The 27,035-nt window shown below is 32.0% G+C and overlaps 1 protein-coding gene across 3 annotated transcripts; it reads left to right on the top strand.

The window, feature by feature from the left end:
• Positions 1 to 586: 586 nt before the first annotated feature.
• Positions 587 to 25,729, top strand: LOC130445687 (probable cytochrome P450 4aa1). 3 transcript variants are annotated; one of them, XM_056781493.1, is made up of 10 exons: positions 587 to 804; positions 8,081 to 8,238; positions 15,137 to 15,334; positions 16,052 to 16,228; positions 16,539 to 16,584; positions 17,298 to 17,424; positions 19,125 to 19,262; positions 21,012 to 21,243; positions 21,359 to 21,538; positions 25,484 to 25,729. In XM_056781493.1, exons 2-10 carry the CDS (start codon positions 8,085 to 8,087, stop codon positions 25,645 to 25,647), a joined length of 1,416 nt encoding a protein of 471 aa, XP_056637471.1. In that variant the 5' UTR covers positions 587 to 804; positions 8,081 to 8,084; the 3' UTR covers positions 25,648 to 25,729. The 3 variants fall into 3 exon arrangements, with proteins under 3 accessions (XP_056637471.1, XP_056637470.1, XP_056637469.1); XM_056781492.1 differs by lacking the exon at positions 587 to 804 and adding an exon at positions 2,726 to 2,814; XM_056781491.1 differs by lacking the exon at positions 587 to 804 and adding an exon at positions 2,738 to 2,828.
• The last annotated feature ends 1,306 nt before the right edge of the window (positions 25,730 to 27,035 follow it).

Raw genomic sequence — 27,035 nt, 5'->3', positions numbered from 1 at the left:
AGTAATAAATAAATAAACTTTCCTGATATTTTTTACAAGAAATACAGTAAATAACCCGTCCGCTATAATAAAAGAACTCATCAAAGGCGCTTCCGCCATTTATAAAAAATGTGAAAGACGCGGCGCGAATTCGCCGAATTTTAAAATTCCATTGTAGCTGGACAGGGTCGGCCTAAGGACTTGTTTCGCGGGCTTGTTCGTAACAGTAACACTACCAGCTTGGTTTTTGCGTAGCTTTAATACTGACATTTCAGTCTTAAATTCTTTCATGAAATTTCAAATTAGATGCCATAAAAAATTTTCGTTGTTCTATACAATTTCGTGTTAATATCCCTTTATGCCATAAAAAAGCGTTTTATATATAGACGCATAAAAAATCAAGAGTGTATATTTTTTTTACTCGAGCTTCTAATGTTAAGAAGAATTGTACAACATCTGCCTAATTAAATTATGAATTTTCTTGTAAATGTAAATAACAGAATAACAAACGAAAAAAAAAAAACATTACATTTAATAAAAAGAATGTAATCACACTTGGTCGTATAGTGAATGTGGGTATATAATATACATGTGTTTATGAAAACTTATCATTATTAAAAATATTCACGTTCAATGCTGTTTGTACCTGTTTCGCAAAAGGTTATTTTGAATCAGATGTGGTTGGGATTGAAGGCGAGTTTATTCGATGTCTGATGATGGCCGTGAACGATTTTGTTATTATCTGTGCGTAGGGAGTGATTTTTGAATATTTATGTGATAGATGCATTAATTTTCACGTTTCAATATATTTACATTACAATTCAGGTAAGGTTCTACTTTATTTTCAACTATTTTTTATTATTTTGACCATTTATTAGAAGACAAATTTGTAATATCCAAATTATATTACAAATTAGTTTTTTTTATAATAAAAACTATTTTTATGTTTATTAAATTGAGAGAGAATTTTAAGAATTTTCTCTAGAAAGGCATCTTGTATGCATACGATTCATTGTATACTATTCAACGAGCGGTAATGTTGGTCATAACTCACGCAGATCAGGGCGGTGGTAAATTCGTACAAATAGCACGTGGATACTAGATTCGGCTAGAAAATTTTGAGATGAATATTTGTACATGCATACACGGCCAAATGTCGGAATGCTAGATTAAACCAAAACCTAATTCAAAAGTTCTAACAACGATTGCGATATTCAAAGAATATTATTTTTATGTTCGCGCTATACTTAGGTATTCCCAGTTGTTTACCAAATATACAGAAATTTAATTTAGGGATGTTTATGAGTAAATTATTGTATTGAAACATAAATGAGAGTGTACCAATCCAGTGAAAACCATTGTCGATTTTTCGTTTTCGGGTATTTAACTGCCTCCTGTACTTAGGTACCTGTGATATTTTTTGACCGAATTTTGACCAGTGAATTTAAAACGACCTTTGTGATACCGGAGGTCAGGTAATTGATTTGGCCGAATTTACATCCCCCAGCAGATGAAATTCGTTTTAATTCATCAAGTGAGTTATACCCATTGCCGCAAAATTTTTAAGGTGTCTTATAACAATGCTATAAGTTTTTTAATTGTAATTACTCATTTTTAGTCTAGTCAACAAGCTCGAAAACGTGAAAAATTGAGATAAAGGTCCTAATAATTGAGGCCAAATCGCGTTGGATTTGGAATGACCTCTAGGAAGATTTTTTAGATAATTAATTTTGCAATGATTTTAAAAAGTCATTATATATAAATATTATAACAGCTATGATTTGTCCCCTGCACCAAAATCATCCTAAAACATTTTTCTATCTCTATATTTCACGTTTTTGAACTTGTTGACTAGACTATTTGTTGATTATTCTCTCAAGTGAAACATTAGGGCTAGAAAACAGATAAAAGTCGCTGGGGGTCAGATCTGATAAAAGCGGCGGGTGGTTAACCAACTAGAATTGCAATAAATGAATTTTAGCAAAAGCGATCACCCAAATTGCGCTTTTCTAAGAAAAAGGTACTTTGTTCTCATGAAATTCGTAATTTCTTCTTTTACTTCATCAAGTATGATACGTAATAATCTCCTGCTAAGTTTTTGAAGATACTCAATGACACAATGCCATGACTATCCCAAAAAAATGATCGCCCTCACTTTTCCCATAGATGAAATCGTCTTTGTCCTTTTTGGAGTAGATTCGCCCTTTGTAATCCCCTGTCTTGATAAGTTTTTCGCCCCAGAAGTTATGTGGTAGATCCAGGTTTTATCTACAATTATGAGTAGAAGCAAGTAATTCTTCATTTTGCTTAAACTAATTTAATGAGGTCTGAAAATGTTAGTAAACGTGAGACCCAAAGCCTGGATTGCTTGCTCTTGCATAATTCTTCAGTCAGTATTTGGCAAATGCGTTCTTTTAACATGTTTAACATGCCGAAAGCTTTTTCTGTCTCTTTAACCTCAATTAGACGCTGTTCCAGTACAATTTTGAGAATTTTTTGACGAATATGTAGTTTTCAATCGAATAATTATTTGCCATCCTCCCCTATAAGAAAAACAAAGTTTTTCTAATTTCATAATTGAACAAAATCATTAAATTTAAGAGAACCATTTGGAAAATTTTAGTGCCAATTGCATAACGTGATAAATTTTAATGTAGTACTTACATCAATTCATTAATCAACAGCTAATTTTCTCAATCTTATCAACTTTTATATTTTTTAAATTATACTAAATTTGTTTAATTACAGTTTTGAAAATAATATAAATCACGGAAAATATGCATTCGTTTGATTTTTTGAGTACATTAACAAAGATTTTATTATACATAGTTCTTAGTAAGTTATATTTTGTAAGTATTGTGGAATTTCGATATGTATTGACGACTTAGTTTGGTAAAAAATTATAAAGTGTATTCACATATATAGTTTGATAGAGAACGAAATCTAAATCTAATATTCATCGTCGACTATATCCAGATGTTTATTCATTTGGACAATATTTAAATATTTTAAATTAAATATTTAAATTTTGAAAATTGTTATAAAATCAACGACCAATAGGTTGAAAATATTTTTATATAATAACCATAAATCCGTGTTTACCAGCTGTGGGTGTCGGGTGTGTGTGTCTTTTTATTCATACACAAATGCTGCAATTATTTTCTATTTCAAAGCTTTTTCTGTCCATGTTATTCTTTTTCTTTTTAAAATTCAAACATTTGTGTTTTCACAATATTTCTTTGGGTGTCCTCTTTTCCATTTCTCTAGCTTGCCATATCTTTTTTGCTATTGTACAAAACATCTAAACTGTTGTTTTCAATTGTTGTTTTTACTGGTTAAATATTCAAGTCTTCTTCTATTAATACCTCTGACGATGGTTAGTAATTTCTGCTCCTTGAATTTCGCTTTTGTGTGGGTTTATAAGTACCCAGCTGTCACTATCATTCTTATATATTAAAAAATTGATGATTTCCATTCCGAGTCCGTTCAGGCGTTCTACGCAACCGATTTGCTTAATTTTTTTTTTCAATGAAAGGTATTGATGCACAGTTCAGCCATCAACCATCGGATTTCATCTAATTTTCACCATTCTCAAGTTATACTCAAATGCGATTTCCCCCTGTACATTACTTATGGGAGTTTTTCACATACACACGTTCTATCCTCGATATCTCAGGTTCTATAGTAAGATAGAGACTTCGTTTTGGTTTAAGAACACTCGCTGAAACACCCTCTTTCTTTTGAGTTTTTGAACACTTAAATCGGTCGAGTTGGAGAGGAGCTAGGCGCGGACATTCAATGTGGAGTTATGGATTTTTGTAGGTTTTTGGCAATTTTTCTATATTCAAAGATCTATATCTCAGGTTCTAATATAGCTACAGAGTTCGTTATTTTCTATTATAATGATTTCTGATACTTATTTAATGGATTCGATGCGAGCGAAGCCGCGGGTAAAAGCTAGTTATTATGAAGAGCATCGGAGTCAGTACTGTTTTAAGTAAAAGATAAAAATAATAAACCAAAAACTCGGTTAGTTCAATTTTTCATATAAACTTTGAGGTTATAAGAGAAAAGAGTACAGTATTGGTTTAATCGATGGTTTGTTGTCTATATGACTCATGTATTTTCAAAAATGAAGACAAAAGAACATTGGCTTCAATTTATGGGTAACCAAATACCCGGTGTTTGTTGTATAGTTTAGTTTTCTTTGAATTTTGAATTGTATATGATATCCAAAGCCAAAAAATTTCGTTTTCGCTATTCGGACGATATTTTCTAGTAAAGTAAACCGTGTCTAATAAGCCTATAGTCGACCCTTATAATTTATAAATTGAAAAGGACAAAATTTCAGGTTAGAAATAGCATGTGTAAAATGAGACAATGTTCCCTATTATTAAAAGTAAAAGCAAGTGAAGTGGGCTTTAATAAAAACCCTATTATTCTAATAATTTCCTATTAATTACATAAAGTCAATTTACATAAATTTTATATCCAAGCTGTTAGCCATTAATGACATCTTGACATCAATGAAATTCGAAGGAAAGCAACAAATTTTCAGTCAATCTATTGAATCAACTGTGAAATAATTCCTAACAGTTATTTCATAAAATGCAGAAATGATATAAAAATAATCCATATATTTCGTATGAATATTCATTTTTTGTGGTGAAAAAAGTTACTTTACTCACGAATTTCATACAAAATGTTTTCTTCGTCCATAAACTTAAACAATTCGACAAAACTTTTATCGATTTTTATTTTGTAATACTAATATTAAAAATACAACTGTGAGCATTATTAATTTGGAGTGAAGAAGCAGTTACATTACTATTGGTACATTTAACGAGTTCAAAGAAATAACATCGTGTATAGTTGTATTAGTACTTATTGGATTGTTGGTAAGATCGTGAATATTTACTATGTTGCTTAAAGTCGAACTAGTTGTTGTCGTTAAAATTTTCACTGCCGAATCCATTTTGTTTTTTATTCAGTCGTCTACGTAACCCTCCAAAACTGTGTTGGATTTCCACCTACCGTGATTCTTTAGTTGAATTATATCACCACCGGAATCCACTAATAGAGACGCCGAAAAGCGTCGAAATGTATACCCGGTGTAGTTTTTTGGATTAGGTAAATTCAAATATGTTGCTGGAAGTGAGGGAATTTTTGAAAAAATATTGATACCTACAATTTGGGTTTTGCATTTTCCATTTCTATACTGCAAAAAAATGATCTGTTTCGAGTATTTACTGATGTCTACGTCGTTATTTATCATTAGGGTGTATTTCAGTTTTGAATAAGTCAACCAAAGTGTTGAAGACTTCCACATTTTGGATTTAGTTTCAAAGTAATCTAGTAACACTTTTCCTGTGAAGTTTAAACTTTCTTCACTATTACTCTCCATCGCTCATAATAATACTACACTCCTTTCAATTAGACACGAAACGGATTTTCTTGAATGAATATCAAGAAATAAGAGTGTGACAATTACGGCACTTTAACAAGGCAAAAGCGTGAAAAATGAACCGTTACGCTACTTTTTTTCACGCTTTCTGACCGATTCAGAAATTACATTCTTTATAAATGCAAATTATAACGGACGTAGAAAATATAACTTTTGATACTAAAAACTATATTTTACTTTGTTCGTTACCTTGAGTATCAATTTATTCAAACACGATTGCTATTTCCAAATTTTTTAATAAATATCTTATACAATAAAATCTTGAAGATAATTTAACGGGAACCGAACTGGTATAAGTTGGAGCTTGACTTTATCAATTTGGAAAAAGAAATATATTCAGTTAGATATGTACGTTTTATAAACTGTAATGGAAAACAATATTATACAATACGAAGTTAAATATGAAATGAAATACTTTCTTTAGACAGTGAAACGAATATTTCTTCCCTTTGATGATCAAATTAAAATTATATGGAATTGAAAATGATATACGTCGGTAGTAGACATAGAACTGGATGTCTGGAAGTGTGAGAAATCTTGCAGAAACAACAATTGAATTCGTTTATAGAAATAGAAGAATTGTAAATGAACGATAATAACTAAGATATCACCACTGCTACAAAACATATACAACGGTGTGTCTATGCGAAAGCACGCCGGATCTCTCTCGCACTATATGACGTCACGTTGGAATCAAATCAAAATGTATGCTGAATACATGTTAGAAGGTTTTATTTTGATTCCAGAAGTAATATTTGATGCCGCGTGAGGTAGTTAGATACTTTGCATTATATGGAACTACCCTTTTCGAAATGAATGGAACAAAGACATGATTAAGGGGTATCGTATCTAAATATTTCCAACCAGACTTGAATATAAAAAAATAGGAATTATGTCTGGTATTTTGTGATTTACGAAATTCATTTACTTTATTTTGAATTAATTTTCGACCACAGGATCCTATCCCCTGCTGTTATTTTTGGAAGACAAAGTATACCTGTTTCTTTGGTATTTCGTTTAGTGTTGTTGTATTTTCTTTTAAAATATTTCACTTTCTATTATATCTATATCCGCTAAACACAAAAAAAACAGATCACAAACACAAAAAAACTCAGTAAATAAATATAACTCCAATCTAATTTTAATGGCTAAGAAAACATTCTGATTCCAGAGTGACGTAATGCGCGAATCGTGTCAAATTGGACCTGACAATTTAGCATACGTGTATGTGTACCGTACTGCTTATTTATTATTTTATAATAAATTTTACGAATATATTTTCAAAATTGGTTGATAGATTATCCTCTATTTAAATGTACCAATGAGTCAAGAACCTCCTCAATTTAGGCTCTTTAATTGAATAATTTACATTTTTATATTCAATCAGTAGCACGAGAAGTTAATTTTATTATTAAACTCGGTATTTCTTTATTAACACAACATACTTACCTCCGTGTAGCCTTGATGTTTTAAAAACTATTAGTTGTTTGATAATGCGGAATTATTTAATCTCAATTGTTACGTACATTTCACTATTTCCTGAAATACTTGAAGTAATTTTCGAAAACGCTGTATTTATAAAATTTATAATATGGTTTCATGGAATAATGTCCATATACCAGTGATCACCAAACTTTTGAGTTAGTGAGCCATCCTAGCATTTGTAAACCTATTTAGGAATATTGGGCCCAAAAAAGTACACAAAATGGAATTTAAACCAGTTTATTACAAACATTTATTTCTAGTATTAACTGTATTTACAGCTTCTAAAAATGTAGTTTTAATCAACTCACCATCCTCGTACGTTTTTCTATGTTGAGCGATGACCTTGGAAACCCGGAATGATGCCTCGATGGCTGTCTTGTTCTTGTCTAGTGTCTTAAGAAAGTTGATTGTTATGCATTTAGCTGAGATTTTAACTGCATCACCTTATCTCTTCTCGGAGGTGAATTCAGCGGATAATCTTTTTCCATTCCACTGTGAACTGTCTTGAAATGACGCTTAACATTTCCTTTCTATCCAACAGAGATATTTACATTACGAGTACATTACACACTCATTTATCTGTCTAGAGAACAAGTCTTTTTAATATATTGGCTGCATCTCTATTCCCAGATTTCCGAAGTTGATTCTGAGTAGTAAAAACAAGTTTATCGAAGGAATGATCATCAATTATATCTTTTATTTTCTTTTCCGCGAGGTTCGACTTGAAATTTTAAAAGCTTTTTTGTTTATTTGCCTATTCAAAACTTATTTTTAACTCAAACTGTGAATTCCCAGTTCAACCATTCTTTTTTTTAAATGGGGCTAGAATACCTGTGATGGTTGTCTTTCCAAAAAAGCTTCAAATTTTTTTAGATATTAAATCATTTCTTTCTACAAAAAACTTCAATTGAGGCTACCTTCGTAATAAATCATGTGCAATGTTTTTGAAAAGAAAAGACTCAATAAAATATGGTAACTTATGGTTCGTAAGTCCATTATAACTCATTTGTTACAAATTATAAAGTTGAGGATAATAATCCATTCACTTACCAATATTTCTACAAGCCATGTTAATATGAGGTGTAGAGGAAATTGAATGTATAAGAAATTTTCAACTGCTTTTATTTTAATATGGCTCAATTTTTGTTACAGGAAAATGGACTATTATTTGGGGTATATTATATCTCTATTTTTATCGATATACTTAGCTGTGAAGAATTATATAAGGGCTGCTAAGATAATATGGAATTTACCAGGACCTCCAGCGCTACCTTTATTAGGGAATGGATTCATGTTAAAAAATCATAAGGGTATGTATATGAATTGTTAGCCACAGAGTTATCTATATTGGATGCAGTAACATTTCTGGGGTTTCAAACCCCCATTTGGCTTCGGAGTTTTAGAAGATCTGCTCCTGCATTAACTGAAATAGTATCAGATGACTTTCGAAAACAGTGCCCTGTATATAATTCTAGATTAGGTGAATGCAAAAATTTTGCCATATCGCTTGCTATGATGCTAAATTCTTTTATTTTACCCTCTCTTAAATACCATCTCTTTATGATTACCCCTTTATTTGATGCAAGAGATTGCAAGAGGCTTATGGGGACAATTTTCTTTCTCGTGTGCGTGTTTTTGAGTGGTGTAAGCGCTTTAGTGAGGACCGAGGGAGCAAATCAGGGCAATGTTGATGGTTTTTTCGACATTAACGGTATTGTGATGACTGAATGGGTTCCAGAGGGTCAGACTGTCAGTTCTCAGTTTTGGCAACACTGCGAGAACACACAAAAACACAGGACAATGCACCTGTCCATAACGCGCTATCTGTGAAGCAGTATTTGGCCAGTAAGCGCATTCCAGTGCTTGAACACCCACCGTACTCACCAGATTTGACCCCATGCGACTTTTTTTGTTTCCGAAGATAAAATCTGTTTTGAAATGGACGCGATTTGAGCAGATGGAAGCGATAAAGCAAAAAACGGCAAAGCTCTTGAAGGCACTCGCCAAAGAAGACTTCCAGTACTGTTTCGATCAATGGAAAAAACGTATTGAAACGTATGGGGCGAGGGGAGGGAAGTATATTGAAAGGGAAGCATTCGAACGTAGAATAATTTTTATAATGAAACCCTGAAATTCTACAACATACATTTTGTTTTGAGATACTTGAGATATTTTATACGAGAGCTGTCAAATTTTCTTTTCGTTAACCCCTTTATTTTGTTTAATCTAATTTGTTGAAATGAATAACCTTCAATTTGTTTTAATCAAAGCATGTAGCTTAAATATTGGTTTTTAATAAAAAATCTTATCATAGATATATAGGTTTGGTTTATGATGACTACAGAAAAAGCTTAAACTAGCATTGCTGACGCTCAATGGTTAGTACGCCCAAAACGATGGGAAACTTGAATTCACTACTGTACACCTGTGCATATTCATAGCCTGTGAATTTCGGAATTTGGAAAAAGAGAAAACAATCAATAGTAACATTTCTGACAATTATTGGACCGATTGAAGAATCGCAATCAAAAGACCCAATATTTATAATAAAGAAATATTTTTTCACCAAGACAATGCACCATATCATAAGTTGATCAGACCAATGGTCAAATTCAATGACCCTCTTGCATACACCATATTCTCCAGATTTGGCTCTCAATGACTATTGGCTGTTTTTAGAGGAAATAAGAAGAAAATTCGTTGTATAGAAATAGCATAGTCAATTTGCAAACGCGTTTTCGACGAATGACACTAACGTTTCCAAAAAAAAAATTTTCTTCTGTTTACTAATGAACTAGATCGATCGATGCATACATTAGTTGCCAATTAATGTGGTGAATTTCATTTGTAAATACAACTTTACGTTATATTTTAATACATAATCGAGCTTCACATTTTAAAATACAATCAACACGCTCGTAAAGTAGGTAATCTTGTTTCTGTGCATGTTGATACTTGAAGTGCCAAAGACATTTTAAGGTTATTGTCACTTGTTCACCTCTAAATGTTGAATTACTAGTCTTTTTTTGTAATTTGGGGTGAAATGGCCAGCCAAATACCAGAGCGTATCTGACATTGTAAGCTGTTCGAGTTTCGCAAATGTAAAATTGTTAATGCAGGTCTCTATTGTGAAAAATTGAATCGACTGAACCTTTAAATGTATAGTCTCCGACGATTATCGACAGAAAAGGCGATATTCTGCAGCACGACTATTAATCCAGTGAACAACGATAAAAATATGGTATCACCTCAGTATTCCATCAAGACGCAAAGATTTGCGTGAAATTTTGAAATTAAATTCTATATACCTTTCACTACGAAATCTGACCTATGCCATTATGTACAAATTATTGTAAGGGGTGAAAACTACCCCTTATTGTCAGAATCCAATGAAATAAAAGTTAAAGCATTTAGAAAGTTTAGAAAAACATTTGTAGAATTAAAATAGATATTGCACAATGTATGTCAAACATACACATCGTTTTCATCGTCTGGGAAATAATTAGTTAAGATTCGGCGGTTTTAAGTTGTGTAGTTTCTTTAAAAGACATTAAATCCATGGATTTTAAAATTCAATATACAAATTGACGCTACTGAGAAAGGTTATTTCTCGGTTAATTCGGTTAAGAAAAAAATTGAAAAAACATATTGTTTTCCAGCAGTTTTAACATATCTTTTATATTTTTTTAATGAGAGATAATTTAAAAAAAATACCCATTGTATCCATAATTTTTTTCAGAATCAAGCTCTCTAAACCATTCAAACACCTGGATCCTATTATCTGTATTCAATTGAAGTGATTTTCAAATATATAACATTTTATTTCAATTAGGGTGGCAGTATCAAGGATTTTTTCTATGAAATGAAGGGATTTTATCTTATTTTCGTCATTATTTTGTGTATTAGAATGTCTGATAAAGTCTTAATTGAATGGTTTTTAAAATTTCTTTGAAAAACATTTAAAACATGTTTTTCGTAAAATTGACCATTTTTCTTGTATTCAATTTTCTATTTTTCAAAGTCTTTGGTTGACGAAATAAATTCCTCTTTTAATAAATCATGTATAATCGTCTATAACAAAAAAAATATTTTTATTTCTTTAGAAGCTACATTCAACTTCCCTACAGTTTTTGTGAAAAATCGATTAAAAATATGCTTTTTTGTAACAATACTTCAAAATTTCAATCCCGAATAAGTGAAAAAGTATTTTCGAAAAAAACTCCATAGAGTAATTTGTGCTAAGAATGCTAGTTGGGGTGGTATTCCCCAATATCGCATAGGGTGAACTTCGCTTATTAAGTTAAAATTTCAAGCAAATCAATGCGCCTTGATGGAAATTTGAGGTTCAACGTTGTTCATTGGACTATATGCAATCTTGGAAAAATTAATGAATTACACAATATCACACCCTCAGGTTTTCCATTTGATCCAATTGCTACAATATTTTCTTTCTGTAATTTGGATAATGTTCAAAATATCATCTCAAGATATTTAACTCAAATATTGTTATATGAGAAAATGTTGCGGACGAAAGTGGTTACGTTATAGTTTGAAAATAATAAAAAAGGGTAAAAATTTATTCCTTTGAATTCAATTTAAGAAAGCGGCATTACTTTCCGGTCCCTTTTTTCCTTACATTCCATATGTAGAACAGAATATTTTAATAATTGAAAAATAAATTTATCACGTTAAACAACATAAATATATACATGTTCTGTTTTTGATATTATCATTTTTTATTATTATAAGAGAAAACCATTAAACTTAACATTAGCACTTACTAAATGACTAAAAATATATTACAAAAATTGGGAAGGTAACTGAGGCGGTGAAATTTTTTGTTGTCAACATTTCTTGCATATTAATCGATTGAATGACATTGATATTAAATACCCAAGTCAACTGGCTCTTGATCAATGTCACGAGAGAGTATTATTTTAAACTAAAAATGATTGAAAATATCCATTAGATATACAAGGAGAGTCTGTAATTTAGACTTAATTCGATGGTGCAAATACTATTTTTTTTTGAAAAATACTCGAGAATTAGAGGCGAAAGAACAGAGGGATATTTTAGCTCAAAACACGCACTATAGAAAGGATAAAAATACATATTATATACAAGAGAAGAATGTGATAAAAAATCGGTATTGATAAAAAAATCTCAATCTTACACAGATGACTTACTAATAAAAAGTGGAACAAGAGCTGATGTGTTTTCAAGGGAAATGAAAATATAAAAGCCGTATAGACTGAAAACTTGGTCTTCTTCTTCTTATTTTAAGACTGTGTCTTGTGTTTTCAAAGAGGTAGCCTAAGTTGTGACTGCTAGGACCAGCTCTCATACCAGCACTTTGGTGGTCTTCCAGGCGGTCTACTTGTATTGGGTCTCTCTTCCTTTGCGATTTTCGCCAGTCGATCGTTGTTCATTCTATTGACATGATCTCTCCATGCTCTTCTTCTAGTTCTGGCCCATCTCACTATATCCGGAACGTCACACATTCTTCTGATTTCATTGCTCCTTATTCTGTCTCTTAGTGTTTTCCCTGTGATTGAGCGTAATATCTTCATCTCGGTTGTTCTAAGAATCCGTTTAGTAGTTGCAGTCTCCGCCCTCGTTTCTATGGCGTATGTCATTACTGGTCTGACACAAGTTTTATATATCCGTGTTTTGCTTTCGATACTTAAAAATTTATTCCTCCATATCACGGTTCGAAGGAATCCTGATATCCTAGATGCTGCTGTTGTTTGCGTTTTGACTTCTTGTTTCAAGTTCCTATTGCTCGTGATGTTAACCCCTAAATATTTAAAAGACATAACCTGTTCTACACTTTTATTATAAATTGCCAGTTTGCATCTTCTTGGTTCTCTCGCTATTGTCAAGGATTGTGTATTTTGTTTCGATATGATCATATTGAATTCTCCTGCAACTGTGTAGCAGTTTTTGCAGATTATCCTCATCTTCAGATATCACAACCGCGTCATCAGCGTAGCAAACTATCTTGAACTCATGTTTTCCCATTCTGTATCCTCTGCCTGCCGTTTTGACTTCTTTTATGATTTATAATGTTGAAGAGTATTGGGCTGAGACTATCTCCTTGTCTGATCCCTGTTGATACTGGCATTTTACTGGAGAGTTCGTTGTTTACTCTTACATATGTGCTATTTCCGTTGTTCATGTCCCTAATGATGTCTATTGTCCTTTGGTTTACGCCTCGTTTTTTTAGTAGCTCAATGACGTCATGTAATCTCACTCTGTGTAATATCTAACAACCAGAAATTTTGGCAGAAGAAAAGACTGCCAGATTCTAGAATAAAAGTGGTGGATCAATAATCTTCATATATAGCCAGGCAGCCTTAAATAAGATGATGGATTCATGACATGACAGCTTTTGATTGGTTACTGGCTACGATGAAGTGGATAGAAACTCTAAAGCAGATAGGCTTACTAAAATAGGAGGAAATGCCGGAAGGAACATTGGTACTAATTTATTAACACAGGAATCACAGCCAAACATCAGGATATAAGGTCACACATAAGTCATTTCACAATATGTTATGATATATACTTTTCACGTTAAAATTCAACTGGCTAGTGTACAGTGTGCGACAATTCCTACTCGTGAAGCAATATTCCCAATATTGATTGATTCAAAAACTGCAGGTAAACATTGCATGATATACTAGTTTGATTTAATTGAAAAGTGTTTTCAAGCTTAATTGCTTTCACTAATTCTGTACTACGAAAGGAAACTGCTGGTATAATTTTCTTGATAAACCTTTGGTTTTTAGCTAGTGAATGCACGGCTGTTCTGGTGGATAGAAATATCATAAACTATATGTATATGAAGACTAGTTAAGAGAGATATCCCGTCCATCTTGCCAAGTAGACTATCATACAATCCTGTGATGATAATCCTTATGCTGATCTTAATCACATTTTCTTTGAATACAGCAATTATATTCACAAAATAAACAATTTATTACAGTCATTCATTTCACAAAACTAATCGCTACCTTTAGAGTCATTCGCCATCGTCATACTTTAGATCTATTCTTAGTCATATTGAGAAAAGTTAGATAGCAAAGGGTATGGGTAATAAAAAGATCTACACTTTTTTCACATAACCTCGAAATTTATATGAGAAATTGAAATAAGCAAGTTTTTCGCTTTTTATTTTTAACAAAAAACTGAAATGGCAAAAATAGAAAACTATAAACCTAGTAGCTATTGATAAAAAGCACGTTTATATGATTTTAAATTTCGTTGTTACGCCAGGAAAGATATAATTAGAATGCCTGTTAAAAGTAACAGAAAACAAAGAGACAGGTGATTATATTTGTCGTATTTTTATTATTAATATGACACAATACAATATTCGTTATCTTCAAAAGACGATAAGATTACTTCTGAGCATATCTGGATACCAAAACATCGCCTATATGTGTGCATATTTAGTTTTTTCAATCATTTCAATATCGCGTCTTGTTGTCGCTCTAATGAAACTTGAGTCTTACTGTTGCGGATTCAACACCAAAAGTTGTATTCATTTCTACTTTTCTAATGTTTCCATCAATAACTGAAGAGCAGGACCTCTCAACACGTGCTTAATCTGTATGCGATTTGCTGTTATCCAAGATTTTATTTTAACTTAACCGATCTTGAAATCATGGTAGTGTGATATCAGAAATAACGATGGAGAGTTTAAAAATATAGTGGTTTCAGCTCTAACTTCTATAGTTGCAGGGTATCTCAAAAATTACAAAGTTACCCTTGTATGACTGCAGTTGCATCGGTAGATATTCATGTTTTAATCATAGGCTCTACAATCAAGTCTTTTCTTATTCGATATTTCCTGGTGGCACCCTTGACTTGAGGTAAGTCTTTCACCTGTCGGTTTTGATTTTGAGTGAGTTTATTAGTACCCAGTTTAAGCTACCATGTATAAGGACAGGTCAAAATATTGATTCATAGACGTTCATTTTGATGTTTTTTGTTATTACTTTTATGAACAAAAAATTTCTGTTCAACGTATAATAAGTTTGATTGCCATACTTCAATTTACATGTTCTTCTGATTATTTTCAATACTTCACCTTAATTGATTATATTTTCAGACTTTTCGAGCTGTTCTAGATGTTGACCATTTTAAATCAACAATAAAAATCTGTTAAAATTCTGAATAACATCTTGCTTTTTCATTTTTTAGAGATGGAGCAGCTTGGGAATACTGCATATCAAAGATACGGGTCATACTTTAGAGTTTGGTTTGCATTTCTACCGACAGTCTTCATTTACGAACCAAAACATGTCAAATTAATTTTAGCAACCAACAAAAATAATCAGAAAAGTTTTGTATACAAAGCTTTACATAATTTCCTTGGAGAAGGACTTATAACCAGTAATGGTGAGTGTTTAAATTTAGTATATTCTTTTTCAGTTGTTACTTTATAATTGAATCTATGAAGATCGCTGATGTAGAAGGTAAAACTGAATTAAATCTAATATCATAAGTAACTATCAACTAACTATCGTTGTGTGTAGCGATTGTGAGTAATACAACTTACACGATTTTGTTTCACGTTCAAACTTACGACATCACTTTTAATATGATACTGAAGATTACCGCGTGCTGCTCTACACAATCCATTTTGAAAATGGACTATGGCGAAGCTAGGCAAGTTCAAAAGGTTCAGACTTATTGGTTTCCAGCGTGAGTGTGATAAAAAATAGATTTATATTTAACTTTTCGCGGCTGATACATCAGGATTGGCGTGTGGATTAATTAATTAAAAAATATAATCAGCACCTTATTCTTTTTACTATCACATCGGCCTCTCGTAATTTCCAGATCTGTTGTACTAGCTCTGTGGTCACCATTGGGAGAATATCATTTATCCTTGCGGTGATAATCCTTGAAATATTTATGAGGAGCACGGACAAAAGAACTCTGAGGAGTCAGAGACCACGCGCCAGCCGCGAAAGGTTGATATTAAAAAAAAGTAGAAGGTTGTGGATTGAAATAGCGGTATTGCTTTAGGTTTATTTGACTCAAAAGCTTTAACATGGTTTTTATCATTTAATTTTAGTTTTTATACTGATGCGAATATCTGAATTTTTTTAGGACACAAATGGAAAAAGAACAGAAAATTAATTCAGCCATATTTCCATATACAAATTTTGGAAACTTTCGTAGAAACTTTTGCTGAATGCGCTAACCGATTTGTTAATAAATTAGAAGCGGAAAAGACCGTGAAAATAACACCATTTATTAACGAATGTGTTTTAGATATTTTACACAGTAAGTATTGATGAACTGACTTTTCCTTTTCCTATATCCTAAGATGTCTGCAAGTCTTTGTGTTTTCTTTGTAACGATATATTCTCTCTATTCTTATTCTGGCTGTTAATCTTCAATATCCTTGTTTCACGTCATCATTGACATGTTGTCATATCTCGTCTACTCCTTAATCTGCATTATTATTTACATATATATTATGGGGACGTTAAAAACAATGAATTATCCTCATTATAGAGAAAATTGAGTCGACGCTAGTTGAAATAAATAGTGTTCAACCTTGAAATAATAACTACAATTTAATTATTTTTAGATGGAGTCCTAGGAGTTCCCTTAGATCAACAGTCTCCTTACAGAAAGTGAGTATACAATATACGAACAGTTTATATATATATATATATATATATATATATATATATATTATCTAAACCTTCTGATATGTTTATGTTTCTTGATTCTTAGATTTTTTAAGACAGTTGAAAATTTGACGTTTCGACTACTTGCAGTCTTTGTCAAAATATGTCAAAAGAACTAGGTTCACGAGGAGTTGAATTTTGGAAATTCTCGACGTTTCGGCTCTCACTTTGAAGCCATTATCAAAAGAGCCCCACCCCTCTTTTGGTTAGTCGTTCATTGGTACGAAGTGATCCGATTCCATGGTCCAAATATACTTACTTTTTTGTTTGATTCCATGCCTCAATCTGCCTACTTCTTGGAATATAATCAAGGAAAAGTCTAAACAAAAATATAAAATAGAAATAAAAAGTAATATGCTTACCATCGAGGGCACACTAACATTATTACTGCCAGCCTTGAGTTAACTATATAAATAGTTTGAACGTTCTGATACAATATAATAATGAACACTTCTTGAGATAACAGAAATTCTTCAGATAAAAACAAAATCGTGAATCATCGTTCGTTTTTACTTTAGTGTCCAATTTTTGATTCAAGTCATCGTTAAATTACCAAAAATGTCGTAGCTGTTCAATTGATTTATTTTGAGTTCAATTGAAACATATTTGCTTGTGTTATATTGTTTGAGTTTGATTTATTGATATTTATTTCTTAGGGGAGAATTGCAAGCAATAGAAAGATATAGCAAGCCGTGGTTGCTGTTGGAATCTATATTTAATTGGACCTCTTCATCGAAACAAGAAAAAGCACAGAAGCTAAGTCTTCATTCATATACTAAACAGGTATTTTGTTCGTTGAAGCTATCTCCGTTAGTACTATTACAGCTACATTAATGATCAATTTTACTTAATATATAATATATAATATATTTGCTGACAAAAAAGCCAATATCCACATACAATCTTCCAATTCTAATAATGTTTTATAGACGTATTGTGTACTCCTGATGATTGATAAGATTTTCAGCTTCATTGGACAACAAACTGAGCAAGATTATTTTTTAACTGTGATTTATTTCTTCGGTGTTTAAGATTATAGTTTAGTCCTTGCTAGCTCTGTGGGACGCAAGAACGTGCTGTGATTTATACTTTTTGGAACTTGTGTGAATTGTTTCCGTTCTCGCAAAATTTCAGTCCTTGGTTTTCTTCAGTTTGCTTACTTATTCTCTCCATTCCTGCCCACCCATAACCAATTGTTTCTAGTTTCTCCCCGCCCCTCCAATTCTTTCCAAATTCATCTTCACTTCATTCAACCATTTCGACTTTGGTCATTTCAATTTCAGCTTTAAGTCTAGTTCTCCATATATTTCCCAACCAGCTTACCTTTGCTTTTCTTCCCTTATAGCACACTTCTATTTCATCATGTGTTTTTTCTCTGAATAAATTATATCTTTCTTTATTTCTGCAGCATAAGTTATTATGGGCATTATCCTTGTTCTACTCATAATTGGTTTTTTCTTACCATTTCAAGCTCGCTTTTTTCAATTTTCACTTTCCCTTTGCATAAACCTCATTTTAATTCATTTTTGAATCCAATTTTTCACCTTATTTCGCCGATTCTTCTACAATATCTTCTATTAAATTTTAATTCTTATGCTATTTCTTGCCCCCTGTCTTTCTTATGTCTTATTTCTATTCATATATTTTGTTATAAAATCTACGAGTAGAGGCATAATGAATAATGTTGCTGATATACATTTTTCTGTGTCACCATATTTTATTCTTACACTATCACTTAAGTTTTCTATGGTAATTTCTGTTAGCTTTTTGCGTTTTTTTCTTTTACGAGTAATTATCTAACACGCCTGCAGAAAACAAGTTTTCATAAGGAATTTTTCTTGAGGTATTCCATTCTAAGCTATCTGTACCTTATTATTGAATTGCTACTAAATTCTATGGAAAATACTGCAAAAATAACCAGCGACCAGTCAGGTTACATTGATCACAAAGAGAATGTTAATTCATAAAGTCTATAGATTATATAGTAACGTGTGGTCTAAAATAGTATTCCTGAAAAATGATTGTTGTGATGGGAATGATTACTTTGTAGTATCCGTCGTTTTGCTTCTAACGAAACCTTTTGGTGATTTGGTACCATTTCGTATATTAGAACACTTATAGTGCTCGTCACTTTCTTACCCTTGTCTAACTTTCCTACATCCCTCGATAATAAAAGTGAATTCCATTACTGCTTCGACTGAATTCTTTATCCTCATCTATGACGATGTTTACACTTGTATTCATGGTAAGAAAAAATAAGACAACTTGGTATTCAAAAGATATCTGTATAAATTACAATTGAAGGGCATAGAAGGATACCCTTCAACCCACAGATCAGTCTTCAGGAGGTACAAGCCACAATCGATGTTTTGATGTCGATATCTACAGTAAGGATGTTAAAATTTTTTGCCAGTCAGATCAATATAAGTACATACTTCTTTTAATTATAATCCTTTTTATTCCGATTGTATCATTGATTTTAGATAGTCATCAATAGAAAAAAAGAAACGAAAAAATCTAATAGATCATGTTTTCTGGATATGTTTCTAGAAATTGCAGAAAAAAATTCTGAATTCACCAATGACGATATAATAAGTGAAGCTATAACATTCATGTTGGCCGTAAGTAGTATTGTAGTAAATTTCGCTTTTTTTGATTGTAATTAAAAATTCCATTGGTACCATTATGACTAACTTATCAATAAATAAGATGAATTTGTAATTAAATTATGCTCCTGTATTTTCATCAAGGGTTTGCCAGGAGTAGTTGGGATGCTGAGGACCAGCTTTCATACCACCTTATAGGTGGTCGTCCAGGAGGTCGAGTTGTGTCTGGTTTCTTTCCCTTTGCAATTTTTGCTAACCGTTCATTTGGCATTCTGTCAACATGGTCTCTCCATTCTCTTCTGCGGCTCCTTGCCCATCTTACTACATTCTGAATATCGCACATGTCCCTTATTTCTTCATTTCTTCCGATCGAGTAACGTATGTCCTGTTATTGATCTCAGAGTCCGCATTTCTGTTGTTCTTAAAAGCCGTTTAGTGGTTGCGTTCTCCGCTCTAGTTTCTATTGCATATTAGTTGAGGTTATGTACCAAAAATATCGTTTTGGTTGCTAGTAAAGCACAAAATTATTGGGGTACTATTCTCATTATTTAACGTGAGGATTTTAAATTTCAATTAGGATTTTAATTACTCCTGTTACATTGTTTTTAAGTTTGTGAAATACGTTCTAATAATATAGTGACTGTTTGTATTAACCACTTCTAAAAGAACTGTGAGCAACTGGTAAAAATCACACTATATGAATAATAATACTTCCACTAGGATGTGTAATAATTTTAACTGAGTTTAATCGAAATGTTAAGAACATGGGATGGTATAGTATGGAATGTTTGTTTCATATGTTTATTTACTTACTTTGTTCATCGTCTGTTTTCAATTTTAATCAGGTATCCGACTGAGTGATATTGGTTTGTGAACATATCGTTTTTAGAGATATTTTCGGCGCTGAAATATATAAGTAATTTGGGTTTTGTAGTTTAAATAAATCACTTTTTCTAGCAAAGTATAGTTTTGAATCAATTTTATATATATTCCATTTTACTCAATGACTTTTTGGTATCTTTCTTTCAGCTTCATGATTCCGCGCACATAAAATTTCTAATCTTTATCAGCAAAAAAATGAACCAAGTGCGTTTGAAGGTTATTACCGTTTGTGAAAGCTTAACGATTCAAACAATTTTACAAATTTCGAAATAAATGGTAATCAGATGGTGCTAGATCAGGGTTGTATGGGGGATGTGGCATCATTTCCCAAACAAGCTCCAATAGTTTCGCACGAGTTTTTAAAGATGTGTAAGGCCTTGCATTATCATGATGGAATACTAAAAATTTCCGATTTGACAAATCTGGCCGTTTTTCTTTGATTGCTTCATCCAGTTTCATTAATTGTTGATAGTAAACATCAGAATTGATCGTTTGGTTAGGTTAGGTTGGGTTAGTTTTCGAACTATGTTACTGTACAGGACCCATTTTTCATCCTCAAAGATGGTTATTTTCAAAAAAAGATCGGTTGCAATTCAATGATGTATTAGATTCGTGCTTACCGATGTAAAATTGAATAAAAAGTCAAATTAGTTCTTATTAGGACTGATTTTATAAATAAATACACGCTCAATCCAAATATTTGCTAAAAATAACACAGTAAACAAAGCTCACTTCAAATTCAACTTTTAGTATCAGTCAGTTAATCACGATACGTAAATTATATAATTGTCTCTTTTTCATATTTAGGTGTTGAAATATAGAAGAAGTTTATTTTTACATGTAAATGTAATATTTTCTGAAAACTTTTCACTATTATTTTAGGGTCAAGATTCAGTAGGAGCAACTTTGGCGTTTACCCTCTTCTATATTGCAAAATATCCGGAGATACAAGAAAAGATTTTCGATGAAATCTCCAAGATCGATAAAAACGGAAAACTTGGAATAAACGATATTAACGGAATGAAATATTTAGAACAAGTTATAAAGGAATCTCTAAGATTGTCACCGGTGGTACCAATGATAAATCGTGTTTTAACTGAAGATGTTATGTTCGGTGGGTATTTTGATCAAAAATCAGCTTGGATATTTAAGAAAATTGATTTTTCGGATTATTTATTTCAAATATTTTTTGTTTCTGTTCTATTGTCTGAAATAATATTAAATTTTAGATGATCTATTGTTACCTCAGGGTACACTCATAGGTTTATCTCCGTATATAACACACAGGCTTCCGCACGTATTTCCCGAACCACAAAAATTTGATCCGAACAGATTTGAAGAATCTAAATTGGAAAATATGCACCCCTATGCATTTCTACCCTTTAGCCTAGGTCCTAGGAATTGTATAGGTCAGTATCCATGTTAATAAATATTTTTTTGTTGTTAAATTGTTTTTGGGTCAGGTGTCTACGCGAAAAATTGACGTTTCGACCTATTTCGACCCAAACAAAAGAATAATTTTATGTCATTATTTCAATTCTGAATCATTTTTTTGGATTGAAGGTAATTTTTTACCTGGTCAATGGTGGGTATTGTTAAATAATTATCCAAATTTTTTCTTCTAATTGCCATTGAAGGACACTGTGGACCAAGAATTTGAGGATCGTATTAAGTCAATGCTGAGTTCTAGATGTTGTAAATTCCCTTTGTGGGATGAAACTAAAGTTTTTTGAATGTTTAATGATAGCCCTTTCGCGTCAGATTAGGACTTAGTAGTAACGAGATCTTTGTCCATGGTAGAAAGTAAAGGTTGTATATCTGAACCCCTCCATATTACACTGGTTTCATACGCAAATAAGGTAACTTTACCATTAATTCTGTGACATTATTAATGGATCCAAAAAACACCACTGCCAACTGGTAAATTACTCGAAACTTTATCATTAGCTCGTATCAGTGTTTTCTAAATCCAAGATAAGATACAAACCATTTCAAAGGAACACCTCGGATGCCATAATAGTTTGTTAATCAGTATTTCATGATCAATACCATCGAAGGCCTGGACGCAATCACAAAAAATGTTTTAAATGTTGAATAAGGTTTGCACTATCTGAAATCTATCTACAGGTCTACGAAAGAGATTATTAATGGTTTTTTTTTGAAGAAACGACGACAGAAAGAGCATCACGACTTGGAGATATCAAGTACCTTGTAATGAGCGTGAAGCTGTTAACATAGGACAGACATCTCAGTATTTAGAAACTAGATTAAAAAAAATGTCATAAATACAAACAAATCACAGACCAAACTCTTTACGTATTATTGCACTAGGCTAGATATAAAAAAATGGAAGGACACAATAAAAAAGAATAGAGATATTCCAAAGAGGTCACCATATTCTCATGACTGAGGAAAGACAGAGAGACATATAAGCTATCATCAGGTGAATTTTTGTTTATATGAATTTATTTTCCTTGTTCTAAGAACCAGCTGATGCCACTATGTTGAAGTCAGCTGATTGTTTTTAAGCAACTCACCAATTATCGTTCGAGAAAAAATAATTAACCAAATTTTTATCTAGTTTATGGACTATTTCTATTGTAGACTTATTCTTGTTAATTATTTCCTAACCACTTCCGTTTCCTGAAATTGTTGCTATTGATCGACTAAATGCGTCGTGGTAATTTGAAAATAAAGAGTTTGATTTGGAATAAGGTGGTTGCAGCGAAAGATATTTTCTACTAATTTGTGGAATTCATTTGACATGGTTAACGATCTAGATGTCTTGAGAAGCTCCAATTGAACCTATGATCAATGCAACCTGGGCAAAACACCAATCGAATAATTCAAAATTTAGTTTTTGATGACCTAAAGAAGTTAAAAAATGTCCTCTCATTTCCAATATAAAAGTTTTGGCTTTTATGAAACGCTTGCAGTTTCATATAATTTTCCAGATGGATGTTATAGTGAATATTCAGGGCACTTCTTAGCATCGAGTGGAAAGTCCATAGTGAGAACGTCTTTTATGGTTAATTTAACGAAATAAACAAGATTGTAGACTCACTCATAAGTAAACAACGAATCAAAGTGAAGAAAAGAATGTTACCTTGTAATTAATTCGCTCCAAAATAAAATGAATCCTAAAAATACTATAATAGTATGTATTTTTGGGGTTAAATAGAGCTAAGATATTAAAAACAAAAGACACATTCATTTATCAAATCAAAGATTTGAGGTGAGAAATCGCATGCAAGTTTTTGTAAACAGTAAAAGTAAACAAATTCCTAACCTCAACTTTTATCTAATATTTTATACCTAGTTTAACAATGAAAATAACGAAAAAAGTTTTACGCAAGTCAGCAGATTTCTAAAGCCAAAAGTAACGATTGTAACTTGCATGCAATAAAAATGGCACAAAACCGATAATATCACGATTTTGCGTGAAACAATGAACTCCATCTGCGCGTGATTTTGATCAAGAAATTTTGCGCCTTGCATTGCATTGCGGTCTTAGGTAGTTCAGATTTTATACAGTTTTGTAAAAGTCATTAGATTTCAAATATTGTCGATAATACGTTGTGAAGAATGGATATTAATACATATTAATAGTAGCAGAGGTGTTAAATAACGACTAATAAGAAAAAATTCTAATTAACTAGTTTCCATCTTCACTCAACTAATAACTGTATTTTTTATAATAAATATCTAGAAAATTAAGTTTATTTTTGAAGTGTAAAATCTATATTTCTACCAGATTTCAAGTAATCAGTAAAAGATAAAACATCAAATCACGGAAAACAACTATAATGCTCAATTAAGAGTGCGTGAGAAAGCAAAATAAATCAACTGAATGATTCTTGTTTGCGTAAAATACAACTAGTATGTGTCACGTATGATTTCGACGGAAATAAGATTATTCATTAAATTATTAGATTGAAAGTCTAATGAAATTTTAATAAATCTACTTTTATCAATATCTTGATAATCAAATTTGATTTTAAGAAAACTACGGAATGAATATATTGTGAGTAATTATTTTAGCTATTAGTTAGCAGATGGCGAGACATACTCTTTATTGTATTTGTATAAATTAACATCTGTCGATCGTTTCTATTCATATTATAGTTTTTCATATCTTATTGCTCATGAATTTGATCCGCTATGATAAATTACAGTGTTATGGTAGTTGAAAAATGACTTATACTGGATATTAAATAAATAAGAAATCGACGCTTAATAGTTTATTACCTATCAACACTTGTAAGTTTGTGTGTCTGTTGAAAGGAAGCAAATTAAGGTGGCGGTATAGTAGCGACTGGAAGAACGCCAAAAACTGTTAGAGTGGGATAGGAAATTAAATTCTTTTTTGGAAATTAATCACTATTTCAACTGAACTATTAATATACAAAATTGTACATAAAATATATAACTGCTAAATTCATATCATTTCTACTTGCGCTATTTTGGCGAGGCTTCGTATTGTAATTTGCTACTTACAGCTGGACACTTTTTCAAATAATCACCCATACAAGACGGTTCTCCTTACCTCTATCCTCCATACGGCTGTGGTACATTTATCTTCATGAGTAATACGAGAGTTGCTACTTAATTTTTGAAATATGGCAACACTGATGTGTATAAGTCAAATTTGACAGTGCCATCATAAAGTTTTTGGTGGTGAACGTAATCGGAACGTACTCATCTAGGTCAAAAAATGGAATTAAATCTCCCGGGATTAAACCAATAGCAGTGTACCGATCAACTCGTCGACTTTTTGAGATTAAGCACCATTTCGAGCCATATTGCAAGATCGTCATGTGACATACCGTGAGATTGAAACATACTTTGGGCACACTCACATAAATGAACATTTTGCTATCAGTAAGATTTGTTCGCGTTGGATAGCGCATAATTTGATAATCGCCTAAAAATATCGTATCGATTGATGCAACGAAATGCCGATAAATTACGGTAAACGAAAATGTAAATGAGCCCGAAAATAAACAATAATGGACCGTATGGGCCTTTCGAGACGAGCCAAATCCAACAACTGTCAATTTTGAATAGTACACCAAAATTTGTTTGTCAGAAGTGTTCGAAAAAATCAGACGCAGACAAATTAATCTCAAATACTACAATTTACACATGAGTTGGAACATAAACATCGAATTGAGAAGTGATCCGCCGTTCAGTTTGTTTTCATTTGTTTATGTGAATGACTCTCATAAGGAATCTCATGGTATTGGCGTAAACAAAAATTTATCTAAAGAGTGTTTTCGAAAACTATGATTTTCTTTCCTAAAGTCATATTATTATATCAATTTATTCTGTATAGCTTTATTTTGTTTTTTTAGGTTATAAATTTGCTTTAATCGAGATAAAAACAATCATTTACTATTTATTACAAAAATACGAGCTTAGTCTACCGAAAGGAAAAGAAGAAATCGAAATAGCATACAGAGCAACTTTAAGATCGAAAGGGGGAATTTGGATTACTCTGAATTCAAGAATAAGTTAAAATCTGATTGTACAAATTAGGATTCCAATATTTTGTTGTGTTTAAATCTAATGGAATAAATTATATAATTCCCAAACAATTTGTTTTATTATCGCAACCAAAGTTTCATATTGTTATGAACTCGTACACTACATGAACCGTGAAGTCGATCCTGTTTGATTATGTTAATGAAATCTAAAATTTAGTGGACGCGCCGGGTACAAACTTTAAAAAGCGGCTAAGTCACAGTTTGTTTGCTTATTTTCTAGAGCCGAATTATCGAGAAATCCGTTTTGTATAAATAGACGGATCGAAATAGTTAAAAGTAAACGGTTAATTTAAATAAAGTATATAAGTTAGTGAATAGTTGAGTCTTAGTGGATAATTTAGTGAATATCGAGTAGTTCAGTGTATCTAGTGTCAGTGTATGAATAAATTGAGTAAGTAAGATACACCGTGGGTATAAATTCACCCTACCCTTTAAAACAGTTTAAACAAAACAAACAAACAAAATGAAATGTTCTTATTTATTTGAGCAATTTTTAATGACAAAGCAGCTGGGAGGAATTTATATACAAGGTGTTTCTTACTTACGACATATACTTACAGACTAAACTATTCACTAACACTTGCATAGTTAACTATTCACTTAACATCTAATTTATTTCAGCACACCGTTTGGTTTTACTATAACTATATATATAACTATAGCAGACGAGGACGCTGCTACATATACATCAACGACTGCTTCTCAAGAATTGCGCTCGATATTTTCGAGAAATTTATTGAGCTCACACACTCTATGTCTTTATTACAGCGATATGTATTTTTAGTGTGTAAAATATAAAATACCCATCGGGGAAACAAAAATAAACGAAAAAAAAAACTCCCAGTTGTTGGGAGCATCGATCATATAAAATTCTACTAGAGACAGGCCCATATTCCTCAACGCAATTATTATTCTTTTCATGACCCCACAACAGGACGAAAGGAAAGAGAGCGTGAAGGATGATCTCCCGAAAGGCAACGAATTTATTAAACACCCTGTGCACGTCCGAGCTCTGACACTCTCGCTAAATCCCATCATTTATTAAAAGTCCTAAACAAACCGTCGTTACGTCGGTGACGAGTCCCCGCCGACGGATTTCTTATTTTCCGTGTTATTTGCCACAAATAAATGATTTGTTTGGATTTTACGTGAGGTTACATTTTACTGATTACGTCAACCAATGAACAGGTATTATAATGTTGTTACGCATACTAATAATTTCCAAAAGTTGTACTTAGAAAAAGAAACTAATGAAATCGTTTACGTAATGCGCGTGATATCTATCTCCTTCGTAAAACAGGGGATGCCACATCAAAGAGATAGGCAAAGGTAAATTACAAGAGATGAGACGATAACTGGG

This window comes from Diorhabda sublineata, chromosome 6 (genome assembly GCF_026230105.1).
Source record: "Diorhabda sublineata isolate icDioSubl1.1 chromosome 6, icDioSubl1.1, whole genome shotgun sequence".
Lineage (NCBI taxonomy): Eukaryota > Metazoa > Arthropoda > Insecta > Coleoptera > Chrysomelidae > Diorhabda > Diorhabda sublineata.
This window is presented reverse-complemented; position numbering and strand designations above follow the sequence as displayed.